This window comes from Rhea pennata, unplaced genomic scaffold (assembly GCF_028389875.1).
Source record: "Rhea pennata isolate bPtePen1 unplaced genomic scaffold, bPtePen1.pri scaffold_178, whole genome shotgun sequence".
Lineage (NCBI taxonomy): Eukaryota > Metazoa > Chordata > Aves > Rheiformes > Rheidae > Rhea > Rhea pennata.
Genome location: NW_026907647.1, coordinates 1 through 21868, shown reverse-complemented (window position 1 = coordinate 21868; position 21868 = coordinate 1). Strand labels below are relative to the sequence as shown.

The window sequence follows — 21868 nt, the reverse complement described above, 5'->3', positions numbered from 1 at the left end:
CTACGGTCGTGCCCGTGGTGGTGGCCACAGTCGTGGCGGTGGCCGCAGATGCTGCCGCCGCTGCCACCGCGGGGGCCCCCCCACCCGTTTCGGCAGCCGAGGGCCCAGGTGTCCGGGCGGGAGCCGAGGGCTCAGGCGCCGGAGCAGGGCACCCGCCGGGCGCTTCCGAGGGGGCCGGAGCCGCCGCCGGAGCCGCAGCCGCGACCGCCGCGGGAGTCGGGAGCGCCGCGGGAGCCGCGACCCGCCGCGGGAGCCGCGCTGCCGTCCCCCCCTCCCGCCTCGGAGCAGGGCCCAGGTGCCCGGGGAGAAGCGGCGCCCGCCGTCGCGGGAAGGGGCCCAGGCGTCCGGGGAGAAGCGGCGCCCGCCGCCCGGTTTCGGGAGCCGCCGAGGGGGCCGCGGTGGCGTCGCCGCCGCCACCCTCCTCCTCCGCCCCCGCCACGACGCAAGGAGCCGGGGGCCCCGGCGTCTGGGGGGAGCCGCCGACACCGGTGCGGGGCGGGGTGGAGCCGCCGACGCCGGTGCGGGGCGGGGGGGGAGCCCGGCGCCTGGGCCGAAGGCTCCGTGTACCGTGCGTGCTGGGGCGAGGCCTTCCGGGCGGCTGCCTTGGGGCCGGGGGCCGCCGAGGAGGAGGAGGAGCTGGAGGAGGAGGAGGAGGAGGAGGACGACGAGGAGCTGGAGGAGGAGGAGGAGGAGGAAGAGGACGAGGAGCTGGAGGAGGAGGAGGAGGAGGAGGAAGAGGACGAGGACGAGGAGGACGAGGAGCTGCTGGAGCTGGAGCTGGAGCTGCGGGAGCGGCGCTTGCGCCGGGTCACGGCCACGGCGCGGCCCTCGCGGGCCTGCGCCGCCGGCGCCGGGCTGCCGGGCCTGCGGGGGGGACAGCGAGCGGCGTCACGGCGGGGGGGGGGGGAAGGATGGGGGGACGGTGACACCAGGACACCCCCCCTCCCCAGGGGACAGGTGACAACCCAGAGTGGGCGGAGACACAGCCCAGGGGATGTGGGGGTGCGAGGGGGGCAGCCCACGGGATGTGTGTGTGTGTGTGGGGGGGGGGGAACAACACAGCCCAGGGAACATGGGGTGACACCCGTGGGGGGGGGCAAAGGGGAGGACCACCCAGGAGATGTGGGGCAGGGGGTGACACTCAGGGGGGGAGGGAAAACACAGCCCAGGGGACGTGGGGCAGGGGAGGTGACACCCTGGGGGGGGGGAGCACAGCCCAGGGGATGTGGGGGTGACACCCTTAGTGGGTGGGTGGGTGGGGGGAGGACAATACAGGAGATATGGGGCAGGAGGGTGACACTCGGGGGTGGGGCATCCCAGGGGATGTGGGGCGGGGGGGGGGGTGACACCCTTGGGGGGGGGATAGCCCAGGGGATATGGGGTGGTGGGTGGTACCCAGGGGTGGCAGGGGGGCAGCCCGGGGTATGTGGGGGCAGCAGGATGACACCCGGGGGTGGGAGGACACAAGACAGCCCAGGGGATGTGGGGTGTCACCCTTGGGGGGGGGGGGCACAGCCCGGGGGATGTGGGGCAGGGGGGTGACACCCTTGGGGGGGGCGGGCCAGGGCCCTGTGACTCCATGAGGGGACGTTACCCCCCCCCACCCGCCGCAAGTGACACCCCCGGGGGGCTGGGACTGTGGCCCTGGCGGGGTGACAACACCCCGGGGCGACAACACCCGCGCGCGGGGTTTGGGGCGGGGGGGGGGGGGGGAGCCTCACTCTTTCTGCGCCGCGTCGCCTTCGGGGGCCGGGGCGGCTGGCGACGGGGGGCCCCGACTCGGAGGAGCTGGAGCTGGAGCTGGAGTCCGAGGAGGAGGAGGAGGACGAGGATGAGGAGGATGAGGAGGAGGAGGAGGAAGAGGACGAAGAGCTCCGCTTCTCCTTGGGGGCGCGGGGCGGCGGGACGGCGACGGCGGCCGCAGCGGCGGCAGCAGCAGCAGGATCCTCAGGGGCCGCCACCGTTGACTCCATCTTGGCAGCTTCCGGCAGTCCAGAGGAGGAGGAGGAGGAGGAGGAAGAGCGGGGGCTCCTCGGGCGCCGCCTCGGCGCCCGTCTCCATCTTCTCCAGCACGGGGGGCGAGCGGGAGCGCCCGCGGCCCGGCGAGGCCGAAGGCCGGGCCGCCGCGCCGGGCTCTTCGGCGGGACGGTCGCCGGCGGGCGGCTCCGGGGCCCGGCTCAGGCGCGGCGGTTCGGCGGCCGCCGGCGAGCGCGAGCGGCTCCGGCGTCGCTGGTTCCCCGCCCGCCTCCCGCCCGGGCGTTTTCCGGGGACTGGGAGCGACGCGCCTGTTGCGTTTGCCCGGGGGCAACCGGACGGGCGCGGGGACAGCGCCCGGCTCCGCTTTCGGCTCCGCAACAGGCGGCGCCGCGGTAGAGCTCACCGGGGCCGCGGGCGACTGTTTCGAGGTGCTCAGACCCGGCTGTTGCTGTCGCAACAGGCGGCGGCGGCGGGGGGGACGCTCTGCCCCTGCGGAGCGGCCGCCTGTGCTGTCGTGGCGGGTGTTGGTTTCGAGGGGCTCTGGGGCAGGGGGCTTCCCGCTTTCACCTCGACGACGGCTGTTGGTTTTGAGAGGTTCTGCTGCGTCGGGGGTCCTGATTTCACCTCGACAACCGGCATCGCTTTGGGCAGGCTCTGCTGTGACGGTGTTGCCAATCTGGGCTCGACAACCGGCATCGCTTTGGGCAGGCTCTGCTGTGACGGCGTTGCCAATCTGGGCTCGACAACCGGCATCGCTTTGGGCAGGCTCTGCTGTGACGGTGTTGCTGATTTCACCTCGACAACAGGCATCGCTTTGGGCAGGCTCTGCTGTGATGGTGTTGCCAATCTGGGCTCGACAACCGGCATCGCTTTGGGCAGGCTCTGCTCTGACAGTGTTGCCGACTTCACCTCGACAACAGGCATCGCTTTGGGGAGACTCTGCTGTGACGGTGTTGCCAGTCGGGGCTCGACAACAGGCATCGCTTTCGGGAGGCTCTGCTGCAACGGTGTTACTGATTTCACTTCAACAACAGGCATCGCTTTGGGCAGGCTCTGCTGTGATGCTGTTGCCGACTTCACCTCAACAACCGGCATCGCTTTCACTGGACTCTGCTGCAACGGTGTTGCTGAATTCACCTCGACGACAGGCATCGCCTTGGGCGGACTCTGCTGCGACGGTGTTGCCGATTTCACCTCAACAACAGGCGTCACCTCTGCAGGCTCTGCTGCAATGGTGTTGCCGATTTCATCTCAACAACAGGTGTTGCCTTTGGTGGACTCTGATGCAATGGTGTTGCCTTTGGTGGACTCTGCTGTGACGGTGTTGCCGATTTCATCTCAACAACGGGTGTTGCCTTTGGCAGACTCTGCTGCGGCGGTGTTGCCAGCCTGGGTTCAACAACAGGCATTGCTTTGGGCAGGCTCTGCTGCGACGGTGTTGCCGATTTCACCTCAACAGGCATCGCTTTTGGCGGACTGTGCTGTGATGGTGTTGCTAGTCTAGGTTCAACAACAGGCATCGCCTTGGGCAGGCTCTGCTGCGACGGTGTTGTCGATTTCACCTCGACAACAGGCATCGCCTTGGGCGGACTCTGCTGCGACAGTGTTGCCGATTTCACCTCAGCAACAGGCATCGCCTTGGGCGGACTCTGCTGCGACGGTGTTGCCGATTTCACCTCAACAACGGGCGTCGCCTTAGGTGGACTCTCCTGCGACGGTGTTGCCGATTTCACCTCGACAACAGGCATCGCCTTAGGCAGGCTCTGTGACGGTGTTGCCAATCCGGGCTCAACCACAGGCATCGCTTTGGGCAGGCTCTGCTGTGACGGCGTTGCTGATTTCACCTCGACAACAGGCATCGCCTTCGGGAGGCTCTGCTGTGACGGCGTTGCTGATTTCACCTCGACAACAGGCATCGCCTTCGGGAGGCCTGCTGTGACGGTGTTGCCAACCTGGGCTCGACTACAGGCATCGCCTTCGGGAGACCCTGCTGTGACGGTGTTGCCAACCTGGGCTCGACTACAGGCATCGCCTTCGGAGACCCTGCTGTGACGGTGTTGCCAACCTGGGCTCAACTACAGGCATCGCCTTCGGGAGGCTCTGCTGTGACGGTGTTGCCAACCTGGGCTCGACTACAGGCATCGCCTTCGGGAGGCCCTGCTGTGACGGTGTTGCCAATCTGGGCTCGACTACAGGCATCGCCTTCGGGAGGCTCTGCTGTGACGGTGTTGCCAACCTGGGGCTCGACCACAGGCATTGCTTTGGGCAGGTTCTGTGGTGACGCTGTTGCCGATTTCACGTCAACAACAGGCATCGCTTTGGGCAGGCTCTGCTGCGGCGGTGTTGCCGATTTCACCTCGACGACAGGCATCGCCTTCGGGAGGCCCTGCTGCGACGCTGTTGTCAACCTGGGCTCGACAACCGGCATTGCCTTGGGCAGGCTCTGCTGCGACAGCGCTACCCAACCGCGCGGTCGACGACAGGCATCGCCTTCGGGAGGCCCTGCTGCGACGCTGTTGTCAACCTGGGCTCGACAACCGGCATCGCCTTGGGTAGGCTCTGCTGCGACAGTGCTACCAACCGCGCATCGATAACAGGCATCGCCTTGGGCAGGTTCTGCTGCGACGCCGTTGCCAACCTGGGCTCGACAACCGGCATCGCCTTCGGGAGGCCCTGCGGCGCCGCCGGTTTCAGGTTGACAACAGGCATCGCCTTGGACAGGCTCTGCTGCGACAGCGCTATCAGCCGGGCGTCGATGACGGGCATCGCCTTGGGCAGGCCCTGCGGCGACAGCGTTCCCGGCTTCGACAGGCCCTGCTGCAAGGCGGGGCCCGCTCGCGCCTCGGCGCCGGGCGGCGGTTTGGCGAAGCCCGGCGGCGGGTGGTGGCGGCGGCGGTTGGCGGCGCCGGCTTCGCTTCCGCCGCCGGCGCCGGTTTGGAGAGGCCGGCTGCGGCGGGGCGGCCGGCTTGGCGTCGGGCGTCGCTTTGGGCAGGCTCTGCTGCGCCGCGGTTCCCGGCTTGGCGTTGGGCGACGGGCGATTTGGAGACGCTCGGCTGCGACGGCGTCCCCGCTTTCGCCTCCGCCGCGGGTGTTGCTTTCGACGCGGCGCGACTGCGACGGTGTCCCTGCTTTCGCCTCCGCGGCGGGTGTTGCCTTTGACGGTGTTCCCGCTTTCACCTCCGCGGCGGGGTGTTGCTTTGGATGCGGGTGACTGCGACGGCGTCCCCGCTTTCACCTCCGCCGCGGGTGTTGCTTTGGAGGCGCTCGATTGTGACGGCGTTCCCGCTTTCACCTCGGCCACGGGTGTTGCTTTGGAGGCGTTCGTTTGCGACGGCGTTCCCCGCTTTCACCTCGGCCGCGGGTGTTGCTTTCGACACAGGCGACTGCGACGGCGTCCCCGCTTTCGCCTCGGCCGCGGGCGCTGCTTTGGAGGCGTTCGGCTGCTGCGGCGGCGGCGTTTCCGGCTGCGCCGGGGCGATGGGCACCCACTTGGGGCCGCTCGGTGTCGGTGCCGCGGCGGCGGCTGTTTTCGCCTCGGCGCCGGCCGCCGGCTTCACGACGGGCGGAGGCGGCGGGTCCGGCTGCGCCATGCCGATGGGCACCCACTTGGGGCGGGCGGGCGGCGGGGGCGGGCGCCGGCGGCTCCGCCGGGGCCTCGGCGGCCGGGGCGGGGCGCGGGCTGCGCGTCGGCGGGGGAGGCTCCGGGGGGCGGGCGGCGAGGCGGAGCGGGAGCGGCGGGGCGGCGTGCGCGACTTAGCCCGCCGCTCGGGCGCCGGCGAGCGCGAGCTTTTCTTCTTGGCGGCCGGCGAGGCGGTGGAGCTGCGGCGGCGACGGCGGCGGCCGCCGCTGCCCGCCGGCGTGCGGGAGCGGCTGCGGCGCGGCGAAGCCCGCGCCTTCTTCTTGGGTCGCGGCGAGGAGGCCGAGCGGCTGCGGCGCGTCCGCCGCCGGCGGTCGGGCGAGGAGAAGGAGCGGCTGCGGCGGGCGGGCGAGGAGCCGGAGCAGGCCGCGGCGGGCCGGGGTGCGGGAGCGCCGCGGCGGGGCGTGCGGGGAGCGCGAGCGGCCTCGGCGCGGCGTGCGGGAGCGCGAGCGGCCCCAGCGCCAGGCGCGGCTGCGGGGCGAGCGCGAACGGGAGCGGCCCCAGCGCTGCGGGGTGCGGGGAGCGGGCGCGGCGGCCCGGCGGCAAGTGCGCGACTTGCCGCGGCGAGCGGGGCTGCGGGAGGGCGAGCGGGCGCTGCCGCCGGTGCCGGCGGTCGCGGGTGGCGGTGACGATGCCGCCGCGCTGGGGGCTGCGGGACAGCGGGCGCCACAGCGGCGTGCGGGAGCGCGAGCGGGCCCCGGCGCGGCGTGCGGGAACGCGACCAGGCGCTGCGGCGCGCGGGGCTGCGCGAGCGGCGCCGGGCCGGCGTGCGGGAACGCCGTCGGGCCGGGGTGCGGGACCGGCGGCGCGCCGGCGTGCGGGGAACGCCGCCGAGCCGGCGTGCGGGATCGGCGGCGCGCCGGAGTGCGGGAACGCCGCCGGGCCGGCGTGCGGGAACGCGAGCGGCCCCCGCGGCGCCCCGCTCGGGGGGCTGCGGGGAGCGCGAGCGCCGCGAACCGCGCGTCCGCGAGGCCTTGGCGGGGGCTGGGGGAGCGGCGCGATGAAGTCGTCGACTTGGAGGCCGCCGCCTTGGCGGGACGCGGGCGGCGGCTCCGGCGACGAGCTGGAGCGGTCGCGGCGCGCCGCCGCTTTGGCTTTCTCCTGCCCGCCCCCCGGCGCCGGCTTGGGGGGCGGCGGCGAGGAGGGAGGAGGAGGAAGAGCGGGCGCCGCTGTCCGAGGCGGAGCGGGAGCGGCGGGCGGCGGCGGCGGCTGGGGGCGAGGCGGCCTCGGCGGGCGGCGGGGAGGCCGCCGGGGAGGCCGGCGGCGGGCGGCAGCACCGGGGCGGCGGGGGAGCCGGCGGCGGCGCCGCGGGGCGAAGCGGCCTCGGCGGGCGAAGCCGGTGCCGCCGCCGCCGGCGCTGCCGCGGGCGTCACGGGCGGCTCCGGTTCGGGCCTCCGGGGCGCTCGGCGGCGGCCGGGGGGCGACGGCGAGCGGGATCGGGCTCCGACGGTTTCTGTGGGGGTGGGCAAAGGGGGGGGGGCGCGGTGAGGCCGGAGGGGGCGGGGTGGGAAGGGGGCGGGAAGAGCAGGGCGGCTGGGGTGGAAAAGAGGGCCGCCCCCCCCCAAAAAACCTCGCCCCCCCCGGCGTCCGGGCTCACCTCCGGCTCGTCGCTGCCCTCGGCGGGGCCCGGCTGCGCCGGGGCCGGGGCCGGCGACGGCTCCTTCTCCGGGGGGGGGCGCCTCGGGGACGCTCTCGCGCTCTCTGCTGCGGGGGGGGTCTCGCTGCCCGGGGGGCTGGGGCGGGGCCTTCGGGGCCGTGGCGCTGCGGAGGACCTGCGGGGGGACCGGGGAGGTGTGTGTGTGGGGCCGGGCCGGGCGGGGTGGGGGGGTTGGGGGGGGGGGGGGGAGGCCGGGGCGAGCGGGCAGCTGGGGGGGGGGGGCGTGCTTGTTTGGGGGAGGGGCGGGGGCGGCGGCTGTGGGGCGCCCCACTCACCTGCTGCGGGAGGAGCCGGAGGAGGAGGAGGAGGCGGCGGGCGAGGAAGAGCGCTCGCGGCGGCTCTTCTGCGACGTCGACTCGCTGGTGGATCTGGGGAGAGGAGGTGTGGGGGGGGGGCAGGGGGGGGTGAGCTGAGTTGGGGGGCAGCGGCGGCTGTGGGGCGCAGGGGGGCCGCATCCTGCCGGGGGGTGGGGCGCTGAGCCCCTCGCTCACCTCTTGCGCTTCTTCTCTTTGGACTTGTGTTTGCTCTTGGGGCTCGGAGACCTGGGGCGGGCAGAGAGGGGGCCGTCAGCGAGGCTGCCCCACACGTGGCTGCCTCCCCTCCCCCGCCCCACACAATCCCCCCCTCCTCGCCCCACACATCCCCCACCCCTTGCCCCACACGTTCCCCCACCCCCCCCTTACCGGTGCTTCCGCTTCTTGGACTCCGATTCAGACCTGCAGGAAGGGAAGGAGCAGTAGGGTGGGGTGTGTGGGGCGGGCAGCGTGAGTGTGGGGCTGGCCGTGGGGCTGCCCCACGTTCTCCCCCTCTCCCCGGCTCCCGCCTTCGCCGGCCGTACCTGTGCTTCTTCTTCTTGGAGCTCTTCTTCCGCTCACGCCGCGACGGCGAGTGGCTCTCCGACCTGCGGGGCGCGACGCGAGCGGTGTGATTTAGCGCCAGGGTGGGGGGTGGGGGGCGGAGGGGGTATCCAGGAAGGGAAAGGGGCCCAGGCGTCCGGGGAGGGGTGTGGGGTGGGAGATCCCCTCCCCCCCCCAATCCTCTCCGCGTCCCGCCGCTACCCACCTCCCTCTGTCTTTCTTCTTTTTCTTCTTCTTCTGCTTGGGCGACGGCGACCGGGAGCTGCTCGACTCGCGGGCGACGCTGCGGAAGAGCGAGCGGGCTCCGTCAGCGGGGCCCCGCGGGCGGCCCCGCGCCCCACGGGCGCCCCACGGCGCCGTACCTGAAGGCCTTGGGCGGCTCCGGGGGCCGGGGGGCGGCGGCAGCGGCGGCGGCGGCTGGCAGCGGGGCGCCTCCTTGGCGCGCCGGTTGGGATCGAAGGAGCTGCCGTCCACGTAGCTGTCGCTGATGCCGAAGGCGGCCCGCAGCCGCTCGTTCTTCTTCTCGTTGGCCTCGGCCAGCTGGTGGGTCTCCGTCACCCTGCGCGGCGGCGGCGGTTAGGGGCGGCGGACGGATGGACAGACGGACGGAGGCGAGGGAGACAACCAGACCGGCCCCCTCCCGCTGCCTCTACTCACGTGGGCTTGTGCTCGGGCTGTTCGCCCTCCTTGCCCAGCGCCACGTCCTTCTCCAGCAGCATCAGGCGGAAAGTGGCCACTTTCTCCTGGATCTCGCCCTCGGCGTAACTGCGAGGTGGCGACGAGGTGAGCGGGGGAGGAAGGGGGAGGGGAAACGGGGAGGGGGCCCAGGCGTCCGGGAGGCGCCGGCTTACCCTTGCTCCTCCATGAGCTCGGAGAGCTCGAGGCATTTCAGCTCCACCTTGCGCTTGCGCTCGTGGTCCAGGATGTCCTGGTTGGGTTTCTTCACCAGGCTCGACTCCAGCTTGCGCAGGTCCTCCTCCGACTTGTAGTCCGCCCGCTCCTTCTTGGGCGCAGGGCCGAGAGGTTGCGCTGCACGTAGCCGTTGGTGCCGCTCCCCCGGGGCGTCGGCAGCCCTATCCCATTGTACATGGCGACCGGACGCTGCCAACGCCTGCCGGGGGAGGCGCCCCGCGCCGCCGTCAGGGACCCCCCCGCGGCGACGCCCAACGCCTCTCTCTCTCTCCCCCCCCCCCCCACTGCTCTTCCCGATATCCCCTGCGAAAACGGCTTTTGGGTCCCCCCCCCCCCCCCCTCCGCCATCCGCAACTCTCCTCCCCCTCCCCGCCCCAAGCCCGCTGCTCCCTGCGCCTGTTTTCACCTCACAACTGCGCTCCACCCCCCAAAACACTGTTTTTTTCTCTCCTCAAAACTCTCCTCGCGCTCCCACTTTCACCTCACTACTGCGCTCCAAACCTCTCAAAAAGCGTTCCCCCCCTCAAAAGTCTCTTCACGCTCCCACTTTCATCTCACAACTGCACCCCAACCTTCTAAAAGCTGTTTTTTCCCTCAAAACTCCCCTCGTGCTACCACTTTCCCCTCACAACTGCACTCCAACCCCCCCCAAAATGTTTTTTCCCTCAAAATTCTCCTCATGTTCCCACTTTCACCTCACAATTGCGCTCCAAACCCCCCCCGAAAACTGTTTTTTCCCCTCAAAACTCTTCTCACGCTCCCACTTTCCCCTCACAACTGCACTCCAAAACCTCTAAAAGCTAGTTTTTTCCCTCAAAACTCTCCTCACGCTCCCACTTTCCCCTCACAACTGCACTCCAAAACCTCTAAAAGCTAGTTCTTTCCCTCAAAACTCTCTTCACGTTCCCACTTTCCTCACGATCCCACTTTCCTCACAACTCCAACCCCTCAAAAACTGTTTTTTACCCTCAAAACTCTCCTCACGCTCCCACTTTCCCCTCACAACTGCACTCCAAATTCCTCAAAAACGATCTTTTCCCCTCAAAACTCTCCTCACGCTCCTACTTTCACTTCACAACTGTGCTCCAAACTCTCTAAAAGCTGGTTTTTCCCCTCAAAACTCTCCTCATGCTCCCACTTTCACCTCACAACTGCACTCCAAATCCCTCAAAAAACGTTTTCCCCCCTCAAAACTCTCCTCATGATCCCACTTTCCCCTCACAACTGCACCCCGACCCTCTGAAACTGGATTTTCCCCTCAAAACTCTCCTCACGCTCCCACTTTCCCCTCACAACTGCATCTCAACCCTCTAAAAGCTGGTTTTCCCCCTCAAAACTCTCATGTTCCCACTTTCCCCTCACAACTGCACCTCAACCTTCTAAAAACTGTTTTCCCCCCTCAAAACTCTCCTCACAATCCCACTTTCACCTCACAACTGCACCCCAACTCTCTAAAAGCTGCTTTTCCCCTCAAAATTCTCCTCACATTCCCACTTTCACCTCACAACTGCGCTCCAACCCCCCCAAAAACTGTTCTTCCCCTCAAAACTCTCCTCACAATCCCACTCTAACCCTCGCAACTGCGCTCCAAATTCTTCAAAAACCATTTCTCCCCCTCAAAACTATCTTCATGCTCCCACTTTCACCTCACAACTGCACGCCAACCCTCTAAAAACTGGTTTCTCCCCTCAAAACTCTCCTCACGCTTCCACTTTCCCCTCACAACTGTGCTCTAAAACCTAGTTTTTTCCCTCAAAACTCTCTTCACATTCCCACTTTCCTCATGATCCCACTTTCCCCTCACAACTCCAAACCCTCAAAAACGATTTTCCTCTCAAACACTCTCCTCACGCTCCCACTTTCCCCTCACAACTGCACTCCAAACTCTCTAAAAGCTGTTTTTTCCCCTCAAAACTCTCCTCATACTCCCACTTTCACCTCACAACTGCACTCCAACCCCCCAAAACTGTTTTTCCCTCAAAACTCCCCTCGTGCTCCCATTTTCACCTCACAACTGCACTCCAAATCCCTCAAAAACGTTTCCCCCCCTCAAAACTCTCCTCATGATCCCATTTTCCCCTCACAACTGCACCCCAACTCTCTAAAACTGGATTTTCCCCTCAAAACTCTTCATGCTCCCACTTTCCCCTCACAACTGCACCTCAACCTTCTAAAAACTGTTTTTTCCCCCTCAAAACTCTCCTCACGTTCCCACTTTCCCCTCACAACTGAGCTCGACTCCTCAAAGACCGTTTCTCCCCCTCAAAACTCTCCTCATGTTCCCACTTTCACCTTACAACTGCACTCCAAACTTTCTAAAAGCTGTTTTTTCTCCTCAAAACTCCCCTCATGCTCCCACTTTCCCCTCACAACTGCGCTCCAAATCCCTCAAAAACAGTTTTCCCCCCTCAAAACTCTCCTCACGATCCCACTTTCACCTCATAACTGCGCTCCAAACCCTCTAAAAGCTGGTTTTTCCCCTCAAAACTCTCATGTTCCCACTTTCACCTCACAACTGTGCTCCAACCCCCCCCAAAACTGTTTTTTCCTCTCAAAACTCTCCTCACAATCCCACTTTCCCCTCGCAACTGTGCTCCAAACTCTTCAAAAACCATTTCACCCCCTCAAAACTCTCCTCATGCTCCCACCTTCCCCTCACAACTACAGCCCAACCCTCTAAAAGTTGGTTTTTCTCCTCAAAACTCTCTTCGTGCTCCCACCTTCCCCTCACAACTACAGCCCAACCCTCTAAAAGTTGGTTTTTCTCCTCAAAACTCTCTTCATGCTCCCACCTTCCCCTCACAACTACAGCCCAACCCTCTAAAAGTTGGTTTTTCTCCTCAAAACTCTCTTCGTGCTCCCATTTTCCCCTCACAACTGTACTACAACACCCCCAAAACTGGTTTTTCTCTCAAAATTCTCCTCGTGCTCCCACTTTCCCCTCACAACTGCACCCCAACCCTCTAAAAACTAGGTTTTCTCCTCAAAACTCTCCTCACACTCCCACTTTCCCCTCACAACTGCACTCCAAATCCCTTGAAAGCCTTTTTCCCCCCATATAAATTTGTCCCCAACCCATTCACACACCCGTTTTTGCCCACAGGAGCACCCTAAAACCCTCTAAAATTTTTTCCCTTCAGAACTCCCTACTTCCCCTCTCAACTCCCCTCAACTCTAAACCCTTCCCAAAACCTTTTTTTCTCCTCAAAACTCCCCCTGCACCCGCTTTCCCCTCACAACTGCACCCCAAGCCCTACTAAAACACTTATTTTTCCATCAAAACTCCCTAGTTTTCCTTTAAGCTGCCTCCAACTTCCCACACGCACCCACTTCCCTCTCACAAAAGCACCCAAAACCCTCTAAAAACTTTTTTCTCTCAAGACTCCCTCTAACCTCCTCTGCGCACTCCTTTTATGCTCACAAAAGCGCCAGAAACTTCCCAGAAAACCTTTTTCCCACCTCAAAACTTCCTAATTCCCTCTCCCATTCTCCCCAACCCCTCTGCACACCCACTTGCCCCTCACAACTGCACTCCAAACCCCTCTAAAAACCTTTTTTTTCTCCTCAAAACTCTTCCCAACCCCTCCATACACCTATTTCTGCCTCACAAAAGCATCCAAACTCCGTGAATTTTTTTTCCTTCAAAACTTCCTACTCACTCGCAACTGTGCTCCAAACTCTTCAAAAACCATTTCACCCCCTCAAAACTCTCTTCATGCTCCCACCTTCCCTCACAACTGCACCCCAAAACCCTCTGAAAACCCTTTTTTCCCTCAAAAATCCCAATCTTTCCACACATCCACTTTTCCTTCACAACTTCACTTCAAGCTTCTCCAAAAACTCTTTTTTTCTCTTCAAAATTACTGCTTCCAACCCCCTACATTGGACCCGTTTCCCCCCTCACAAAAGCACCCCAGACCCCTGAAAACACATTTTTTCCCCTCAAAACTGCCCCCAACTTCCTCTGTGCATCCCTTTTCCCCTCACAAAAGCACCACAAACCTCCCGGAAAAAAATAAAACTTTTTCACTCTCAAAACTTCCTATTTTCCTTTTCCACTCCCAACCCCTCCACGTACCCACTTTCCCCTCAAAACTGCACCGCAAATCCCACCAAAAATCTTTTTTCCCCTCTAAAGCATTTTTCTTTGCAACTCCCGACTCCCCCACGCACCTATTTTCACCTCACAAACCACCCAAAACCCTCTAAACCTTTTTTCTCCCTCTAAACGTTTCCAATCCCTCACCAAACCACTCAAATCCCTCTGAAAACCTTTCTCCTCTCTCAAAACTCCCTATTTCGCCTCCTGACTCCACCACGCGCTCACTTTCCCCTCACAAAAGCAGCCCAAACCCTTCGAAACCCCCTTTCCCCCTCAAAACTCTCCCCAACCCCTCCACGCACCCATTTTCGCCTCACAAAAGCGTCCAAAACCCTCCTAAAACATTTTCCCCCCTCAAAACTCCCTACGTCCCCTCTCGCCTCCTGCCCGCTCCCCCGCGCGCTCACTTTCCCCTCACAAAAGCAGCCCAAACCCTTCTAGAAAAAACGCTTCCCCCCCAAAAAAAACTCTCCTCGAACCCTCCACGCACCCACTTTCTCCTCACAAAAGGGCTTAAAAGCTACAGAACCGCTGTTTTTTTTCCCTCAAAATTTCCCCCAACCTACCCACACACACTCGCTGCGCAACACACTTCTTCCCCGACTCGACCCAATTCCCCCCCCCCCCGTCGATGCACCCGCTTTCCCCTCACAAATCCACCCCAACGCCCTCCGAAAACGTTATTTTTCCCCTCAAAACCTCCCTTCCCCCCGCCTCAACGGCCGCTCCGCGCGGCCCCTCCCCCCGCGCGGGCCAACGGCCGCGCCGCGCGTCCGCCCCTCCCCCCACCTCCCAACGGTCGCCTCGCCCGCGGCCCCCCCCCAACACCCACCCGCGACGTGTCCCCGTGTTCTGTTTTTCCCTCCCCCCGCTCGCCCCTCACCAGGCGGCGGCTCCGCTCGCGCCGCGCGGGGACCCTCCCCCGCGCTCGAGACCGCCGCGGCCGCGGGAACCCGGACGAAGAGACGCGAGGCGACGCCACGCGCCCCCGCCTCCCCTTCCGGCCCCTCCCCGCCTCAGCGGCGTGACGTCGGTCACGTCACCCCCCACCGCGTGGCGGCCGACGGGAAATGAAGTGCCGCGCCGCCGCCCCGGCCGCTGCAAAGGTACGAGCCGCCGGACTACAAATCCCGGCGGCCCCCGCGCGGCGCCGCCATTTTGTGGCCGCCACCACCCTCCGCGCGCGGGGCGCGCCGGGAGAGCGAGTGCGCGCGGCGCCCGCCTTCAGGCAGAGGGACGGGTGTGGAGACTACAACTCCCGGCGTGCCTCGCGCTGCCCGCCATCTTGTGCCGGGTGGCGCGGAGCACGCCGGGACGGCGGAGGGTTTTCCCTCCCCCTCCCCCCGCCCCCCGCCCTGCCGTCTACCCAGTCCGCGCAACTGCGGCGCCAGCCAATGAGCGTCGCCCATGTCCTCTCTCCGCCGCCAGCCAATCAGCGCCGCCCGCCGCGGGCGACCAGCCAATCAGCGTCACGTGTGCCCGGCGCTGGCCTCTCGCCAGCGTCTGGGCGCCTCTTCCAGCCAATCAGAGCGAGCCTCCCGCCCCCCCCCCCCCCCACCGAGGGGGCCCAGGCGTCCGGGGGGCCCAGGCGTCCCCGCTGGCGGCGGGCCCAAAAAAGCGGCTTTTAGCCCCAAAACAGCAGCGGCTGGTCGGCTTTTTGCCCCCAAAAGGGCCGAACTGAGGCCGCTTTTGGCTTCCAGAAAAGCAGATTTCATTAATTCGTCTATTTTTTTTACCCAAAAGGGCAGAATTCAGGTGATTTTCCACTGCCCCCCCCCTTCCGCAAAGAGCAGCGTTTTTAGCTGTTTTGGCCCCAAAGGGCCGTTAAAAGCCGGTCGGGCCCCGAAAGGGCCCGAACTGAGGCCGTTTTCCTCCCCCCCCCCCAAAAAAAAAACGGGGCCGAACTGAAACTGTTTTTTTTTCCCTCAAAAACGGCGAATTTCTGGCCGGCGTGGCCCAAGCGCCGAGCTGAGGCCGGGTTTTACCCCGAAACGGCCCGATTTCAGGCCATTTTCCCCACGTACACACACACGCACGCTTTGCACACGCGTGTGCACCCCTTTCGGCCTCCCCCCGGGCGGCCCCCTCGCGCGCGTGCCAGCGCCGGACACCCCCCCCTTCCCCGTCCGTCTGTCTGTCTGTCTGTCCCGCCGCCGTGGGGGGAGGAGGAGGAGGAGGAGGAGGAAGGGGGGGGGGGCGGCCCCGGGGGCCGTGCGAGGGGCCGGGCGGGCGCGCGGGGCCCGGCGGAGGCGGCGTGCGAGGAGCCGTGCGAGCGCCATGGAGGTACGGCCGTGCCCGGGCCCCTCGCACGGGGGGGACGGGACCCCTCGCACGAGGACCGGGTCCCTCGCACGGGGATGGGGGACGGGGATGGGACCCCTCGCACGAGGACCGGGTCCCTCGCACGGGGACCGGACCCCTCGCACGAGGACCGGGGTCCCTCGCACGGGGGATGGGGGATGGGGATGGGACCCCTCGCACGAGGACCAGGTCCCTCGCACGGGGATGGGGGACGGGGATGGGACCCCTCGCACGAGGACCGGGTCCCTCGCACGGGGACCGGACCCCTCGCACGAGGATGGGGCCCCTTGCACGGGGATGGGGGACGGGGATGGGACCCTCGCACGAGGACCGGGTCCCCTGCACAGGGACAGGACCCCTTGCACGAGGACCCCAGGTCCCTTGCACGGGGATGGGGACGGGGATGAGACCCCTCGCACGAGGACCAGGTCCCCTGCACAGGGACAGGACCCCTTGCACGAGGACCCCAGGTCCCTTGCACGGGATGGGGGACGGGGACGGGACCCCTCGCACGAGGACCGGGTCCCTCGCACGGGGGATGGGGGACGGGGACGGGACCCCTCGCACGAGGACCGGGTCCCCTGCACAGGGACAGGACCCCTCGCACGAGGACCAGGTCCCTCGCACGGGGGATGGGGGACGGGGACGGGACCCCTCGCACGAGGACCGGGTCCCCTGCACAGGGACAGGACCCCTTGCACGAGGACCAGGTCCCCTGCACGGGGATGGGGGACGGGGATGGGACCCCTCCGCACGAGGACCGGGTCCCTTGCACGGGGGACAGGGACAGGACCCCCTTGCACGAGGACTGTCTCCCTCACATGGGGACGGGAACCCCTCACATGGGGACAGGGACAGGACCCCTTGCACGAGGACTGTCTCCCTCACATGGGGACGGGAACCCCTCACATGGGGACGGGGACAGGACCCCTTGCACGAGGACTGGGACCCCTCACATGGGGATGGGGACAGGGACGGGACCCCTTGCACAAAGTACGGGGTCCCTTGCACGAGGACTGGCTCCCTCACACGGGGATCAGGTCCCTTGCACGGGGATGGGGACCCATCGCACGGGGATGGGCGACAGGACTCCTTGCACGAGGACCGGGACCCCCTCACACGGGGACGGGGGGATGGAGACGAGACCCCCCCCCCTTGCAACGAGGACCGGGACCCCTTGCACGGGGACGGGGGGACCCGCTCGCACGGGGACCGTCTCCCTCGCACGAGGCCGTGCCGGAGCCCGCGTCCGTGTGTCCCGTCCCGTGTCCCCCCCCCCGCAGGGCCGGTCCGTGTCCCCACGGGTGACGGTGACATCGCTGCTGGTGCTGGCGGTGCTGGGCCGGGCGCCGGGGGGGGGGGGCCGGGCAGCCCATCGGCCCCCAGGGTGAGCGCACGGGGGCTCGCACGCTCGCACGTGCGGGGACGGGGGCGCGTGCGGGGGGGAGTGCACGAGGACACGCGCGGGTGCACGGTCAGGCACGAGGGTGCGGGAGCGTGCACGAGGGCGCGCGAGGGACCCATGGCGGTGCACGAGGGTGCACGAGGACGCACGGGGGCCGGTGACGGGCACACGAGGGTGCACGAGGGTGCATGAGGACGCACGAGGGGTGCGCAAGGACACACAACGGTGCCGAGGACACACAATTGTGCACGAGAACGCACAAGGATGCGTGAGGGTGCACGAGGACCCATGACGGTGCACAAGGGCGCACGAGGACACATGAGGGTGCACGAGAACCCATGATGTTGCACGAGGACGCATGAGGGTGCACGAGGCTGCACGAGGACCCATGACAGTGCATAAGGGCGCACGAGGGTGCACGAGCACCTGTGATGGTGCACGAGGACCTGTGACGGTGCACAAGGACCCGTGACAGTGCACGAGGGTGCATGAGGACCCATCACGGTGCACGAGGGTGCACGAGCACCTGTGATGGTGCACGAGGACCTGTGACGGTGCACAAGGACCCGTGACAGTGCACGAGGGTGCATGAGGACCCATCACGGTGCACGAGGGTGCACAAGGACACTTGACAGTGCATGAGGGTACACAAGGGTTGCACAAGGGTGCACGAGGACCTGTGACAGTGCATGAGGGTGCACGAGGACCCATGACGGTGCACGAGGACGCACGAGGATGCACAAGGATGCATGAGGACCCATGATGGTGCATGAGGGTGCACAGGACGCACTGAGGATGCGCAAGGGTGCATGAGGACCCGTGACGGTGCACGAGGATGCACGAGGACCAGTGACGGTGCACGAGACCCGTGACGGTGCACGAGGGTGCATGAGGGTGCACGAGGACCTGTGAGGGTGCACAAGGACGCACGAGAGTGCGTGACGGTGCACGAGGGTGCGTGACAGTGCACGAGGGTGCATGAGGGTGCACAAGGACACACAAGGACGCGCGAGGGTGCACGAGGACCCGTGATGGTGCACGAGGGTGCATGAGGGTGCACGAGGGTGCACAAGGACCCGTGACGGTGCACGAGGGTGCACAAGGACATATGAGGGTGCACGAGGACCCGTGACAGTGCACGAGGATGCACGAGGACCCGTGATGGTGCATGAGGGTGCACAAGGGTGCACGAGGACCCGTGACGGTGCACGAGGGTGCACGAGGACGCATGAGGGTGCACGAGGACCCGTGACGGTGCACGAGGGTGCACGAGGACGCATGATGGTGCACGAGGGTGCATGAGGGTGCACGAGGCTGCACGAGGACCCGTGACGGTGCACAAGGACGCACGAGGACCCTATGAATGGTGCACGAGGGTGCATGAGGGTGCACAAGGACCCGTGACGGTGCACGAGGACGCACGAGGACCCGTGATGGTGCACGAGGGTGCATGAGGCTGCACGAAGACCCATGATGGTGCACGAGGACATGTGAGGGTGCACGAGGGCGCACGAGGACCCATGATGGTGCACGAGGGTGCACGAGGACCCGTGATGGTGCACGAGGACACGTGAGGGTGCACGAGGGCGCATGAGGACCCGTGACGGTGCACGAGGGTGCATGAGGACCCGTGATGGTGCACGAGGACACGTGAGGGTGCACGAGGACCCGTGACGGTGCACGGGGTGCATGAGGGTGCACGAGGACCTGTGATGGTGCACGAGGACCCATGATGGTGCACGAGGACACGTGAGGGGTGCACGAGGGCGCACGAGGACCCATGACGGTGCACGAGGGTGCATGAGGGTGCACGAGGACCCGTGACGGTGCACGAGGACCCGTGATGGTGCACGAGGACCCGTGACGGTGCACGAGGACCCGTGACGGTGCACGAGGGCGCACGAGGACGCCGGGGGCGACGCCGGCCACCCCTCCCGCCCCACCCCCGGTGGCCTCACGCGTCTCCTCCACCCCCACCCCACCCCGTGCAGCGCCGGGGGCCCCGTGCGAGGCGGCGCCGCGCGACTGCCAGGACGTCTACGCCCGGGGCGCCGAGGCCGACGGCGTCTACCTCATCTACCCCGGCGGGGCCCGGCCTGCCCGTGCCCGTCTACTGCGACTGAGCACCCAAGGCCACGTCTGGACGGTAACGCCCCCGCCCCCGCCCCGCGACGGAGGGGCCCAGGCGTCCGGGCGCGGCCGCCGCCCCTCACCGCCTCGGTCTCCCCACCCCGACCTCCAGGTCTTCCAGAAGCGTTTCAACGGCTCCGTCAGCTTCTTCCGCGGCTGGAACGACTACCGGGCGGGCTTCGGGCGGGCCGACGGCGAGTACTGGTTGGGTGCGTCCTCCACGTCCTCCACGTCCTCCGTCCTTTCCATCCCTCCGTGTCCTCCACGTTCTCCGTCCTTCCATCCCTCCGTGTCCTCCACGTCCTCCACGTCCTCCGTCCTTCCGTCCCTCCGTGTCCTCCACGTCCTCACGTTCTCCGTCCTTCCATCCCTCCGTGTCCTCCACGTCCTCCACGTTCTCCGTCCTTCCGTCCCTCCGTGTCCTCCACGTGCTCCACGTTCTCTCCTTCCATCCATCCTCCGTGTCCTCCAACGTCCTCCACGTTCTCCGTCCTTCCAATCCCTCCGTGTCCTCCACGTTCTCCATCCTTCCATCCCTCCGTGTCCTCCACGTCCTCCACGTCCTCCGTCCTTCGTCCCTCCGTGTCCTCCACGTCCTCCACGTTCTCTCGTCCTTCCGTCCCTCCGTGTCCTCCACGTTCTCCATCCTTCCGTCCCTCCGTGTCCTCCACGTCCTCCACGTCCTCCGTCCTTCCGTCCTCCGTGTCCTCCACGTTCTCCGTCCTTCCGTCCCTCCGTGTCCTCCATGTCCTTCCATGTCCTCTCTGTGCTTCCATAGCTGATGTCCCCCCACGCTCCCCATGTTCCTCCATGTTCTCCGTGTCCTCCATGTCCTCCACGTCCCACATGCCCCCCCGGGCGCCCCCAGCCAGCCCACACCCGACACCCCCCCCCGGCTGCCCCCCCCCAGGCCTGCAGCACCTGCACCTGCTGACGCTGCAAGGGCGCTACGAGCTGCGCGTGGAGCTCGAGGACTTCGAGAACAACACGGCCGCCGCCACCTACGGCACCTTCGCCCTCTCGCCCACGCCATCAGCGGCGAGGAGGACGGCTACACCCTGCACGTGGGCGGCTTCGTGGACGGCGGCGCCGGTGAGGGGCCCGCCGGAGGGGGTGGCAGGGGCGGCACGCGGGAGGCAGGAGGACGTGGGCGCCGGGGATGGGGACAACAGGGCCACGCGGTCCCCTGGGTGGGGGTGGGGGCAGTGGGGGGGGGGGGGGGGGGCAGGTCGGGTGGGAGGCAACAGGTCAACCCCGTGAGAGGCAACAGGTCAACCCCCGTGGGAGGCAACAGGTCAACCCAGAAGGGGCAATGGGGGGGGGGGGGCAGCCTAGAGGGGGCAACAGGTCAACCCAGAGGGTAGACAACAGGTCAACCCAGAAGGGGCAATGGGGGGGGGGGGTCAGCTTAGAGAGGGCAACAGGTCAACCCAGAAGGGGTAATCGAGGGGGGAATCAGCCTAGAGGGGCAGCAGGTCAACCCAGAAAGGGCTATGGAGGGGGGGGGGGGGTCAGCCTAGAGGGGTCAACAGGTCAACCCAGAAAGGGGCTATGGGGGTGGGGGTCAGCCTAGAGGGGGCAACAGGTCAACCCAGAAGGGGCAATGGGGGTGGGGGGTCAGCCTAGAGGGGCAACAGGTCAACCCAGAAGGGGCAATGGGGGTGGGGGGGGTCAGCCTAGAGGGGGCAACAGGTCAACCCAGAAGGGGGCAATGGGGGTGGGGGTCAGCCTAGAGGGGGCAACAGGTCAACCCAGAAGGGGCAATGGGGGTGGGGGGGGGGTCAGCCTAGAGGGGGCAACAGGTCAACCCAGAAGGGGCAATGGGGTGTGGGGTCAGCCTAGAGGGGGCAACAGGTCAACCCAGAAGGGGCAATGGGGGGTGGGGGTCAGCCTAGAGGGGGCAACAGGTCAACCAGAAGGGGCAATGGGGGTGGGGGGGGGGTTCAGCCTAGAGGGGGCAACAGGTCAACCCAGAAGGGGCAATGGGGGGGGGTCAGCCTAGAGGGGGCAACAGGTCAACCTAGAGGGGAGGCAACAGTCAAACTGGGGAAGGGCAACAGGTCAACCCGGGAGAGGGGCAATGAGGTCAACCCAGAAGGGGTAATGGGGGGGGGGGGGGTCAGCTTAGAGGGGGCAACAGGTCAACCCAGATGGGGGGCAGCAGGTCAACCCAGATGGGGGGCAGCAGGTCAACCGGGGGTGGGGGGGGGGAGAGCAACGGTCAACCCCGGGGTGGGGGGGGAACTGGGCAAACCGAATGGGGGACAACTGGTCAATCCAGTCCATCCCGTGCGCACGCGCACCCCCCAGTCCGACCCGCCCCCCCCCCCCCCCCCCCCCCCCCGAGTCTGACCCATGGCCCACGGCGTTGGCCAACACGTCAACCCCGCGGCTCGGGCTTCCCGCAGGCGACTCGCTGAGCTACCACCGCGGGCAGAAGTTCTCCACCTTCGACCGCGACCAGGACGTGTACGTGCAGAACTGCGCTGCGCTCTCGTCGGGCGCCTGGTGGTTCCGGAGCTGCCACTTCTCCAACCTCAACGGGCTCTACCTGGGCGGCGCGCACGCCACCTACGCCAACGGCCTCAACTGGGCCGCCTGGAAGGGCTTCAACTACTCGCTGCGCCGCAGCGAGATGAAGATCCGCCGCCTCTGAGGCCGCCGCCCTGCCCCGGCGTCCGTCCGTCCGTCCGTCCCGTCCGTCCGTCCCCCGCCGCTGCCACCCGCCGCCGCCGTCGGTCTCCCCCCCCCTCTCCGCCGCTGCCGCTTCCAATAAATCCCCGGTCCGGTCCGGCACAGACGAGAGACCGTCGGCGTCAAGCGCGTACGAGCCGCTCCGTGGAGCCCCCCCCCACCCCGGCTCTGCTCCTGGTGAGGGGGCCCAGGCGTC

The 21868-nt window shown here is 66.6% G+C and overlaps 2 protein-coding genes across 2 annotated transcripts; one reads left to right on the top strand and one right to left on the bottom strand.

The window, feature by feature from the left end:
* Nucleotides 1-3185: 3185 nt before the first annotated feature.
* Nucleotides 3186-3899, bottom strand: LOC134154241 (uncharacterized). Its single transcript, XM_062600979.1, has 2 exons — nucleotides 3306-3899; nucleotides 3186-3275 (listed from the first exon to the last, which is right to left on the bottom strand). Exons 1-2 carry the CDS (start codon nucleotides 3891-3893, stop codon nucleotides 3186-3188), a joined length of 678 nt encoding a protein of 225 aa, XP_062456963.1. The 5' UTR covers nucleotides 3894-3899.
* Nucleotides 3900-18628: 14729 nt separating this feature from the next.
* On the top strand, nucleotides 18629-21783 carry LOC134154243 (microfibril-associated glycoprotein 4-like). The gene is given in 8 exon segments (XM_062600981.1): nucleotides 18629-18644; nucleotides 18840-18928; nucleotides 18930-18966; nucleotides 18969-18994; nucleotides 19091-19187; nucleotides 19889-20002; nucleotides 20005-20070; nucleotides 21387-21783. Coding segments are annotated over 8 exon segments (693 nt in total). The 3' UTR covers nucleotides 21635-21783.
* The last annotated feature ends 85 nt before the right edge of the window (nucleotides 21784-21868 follow it).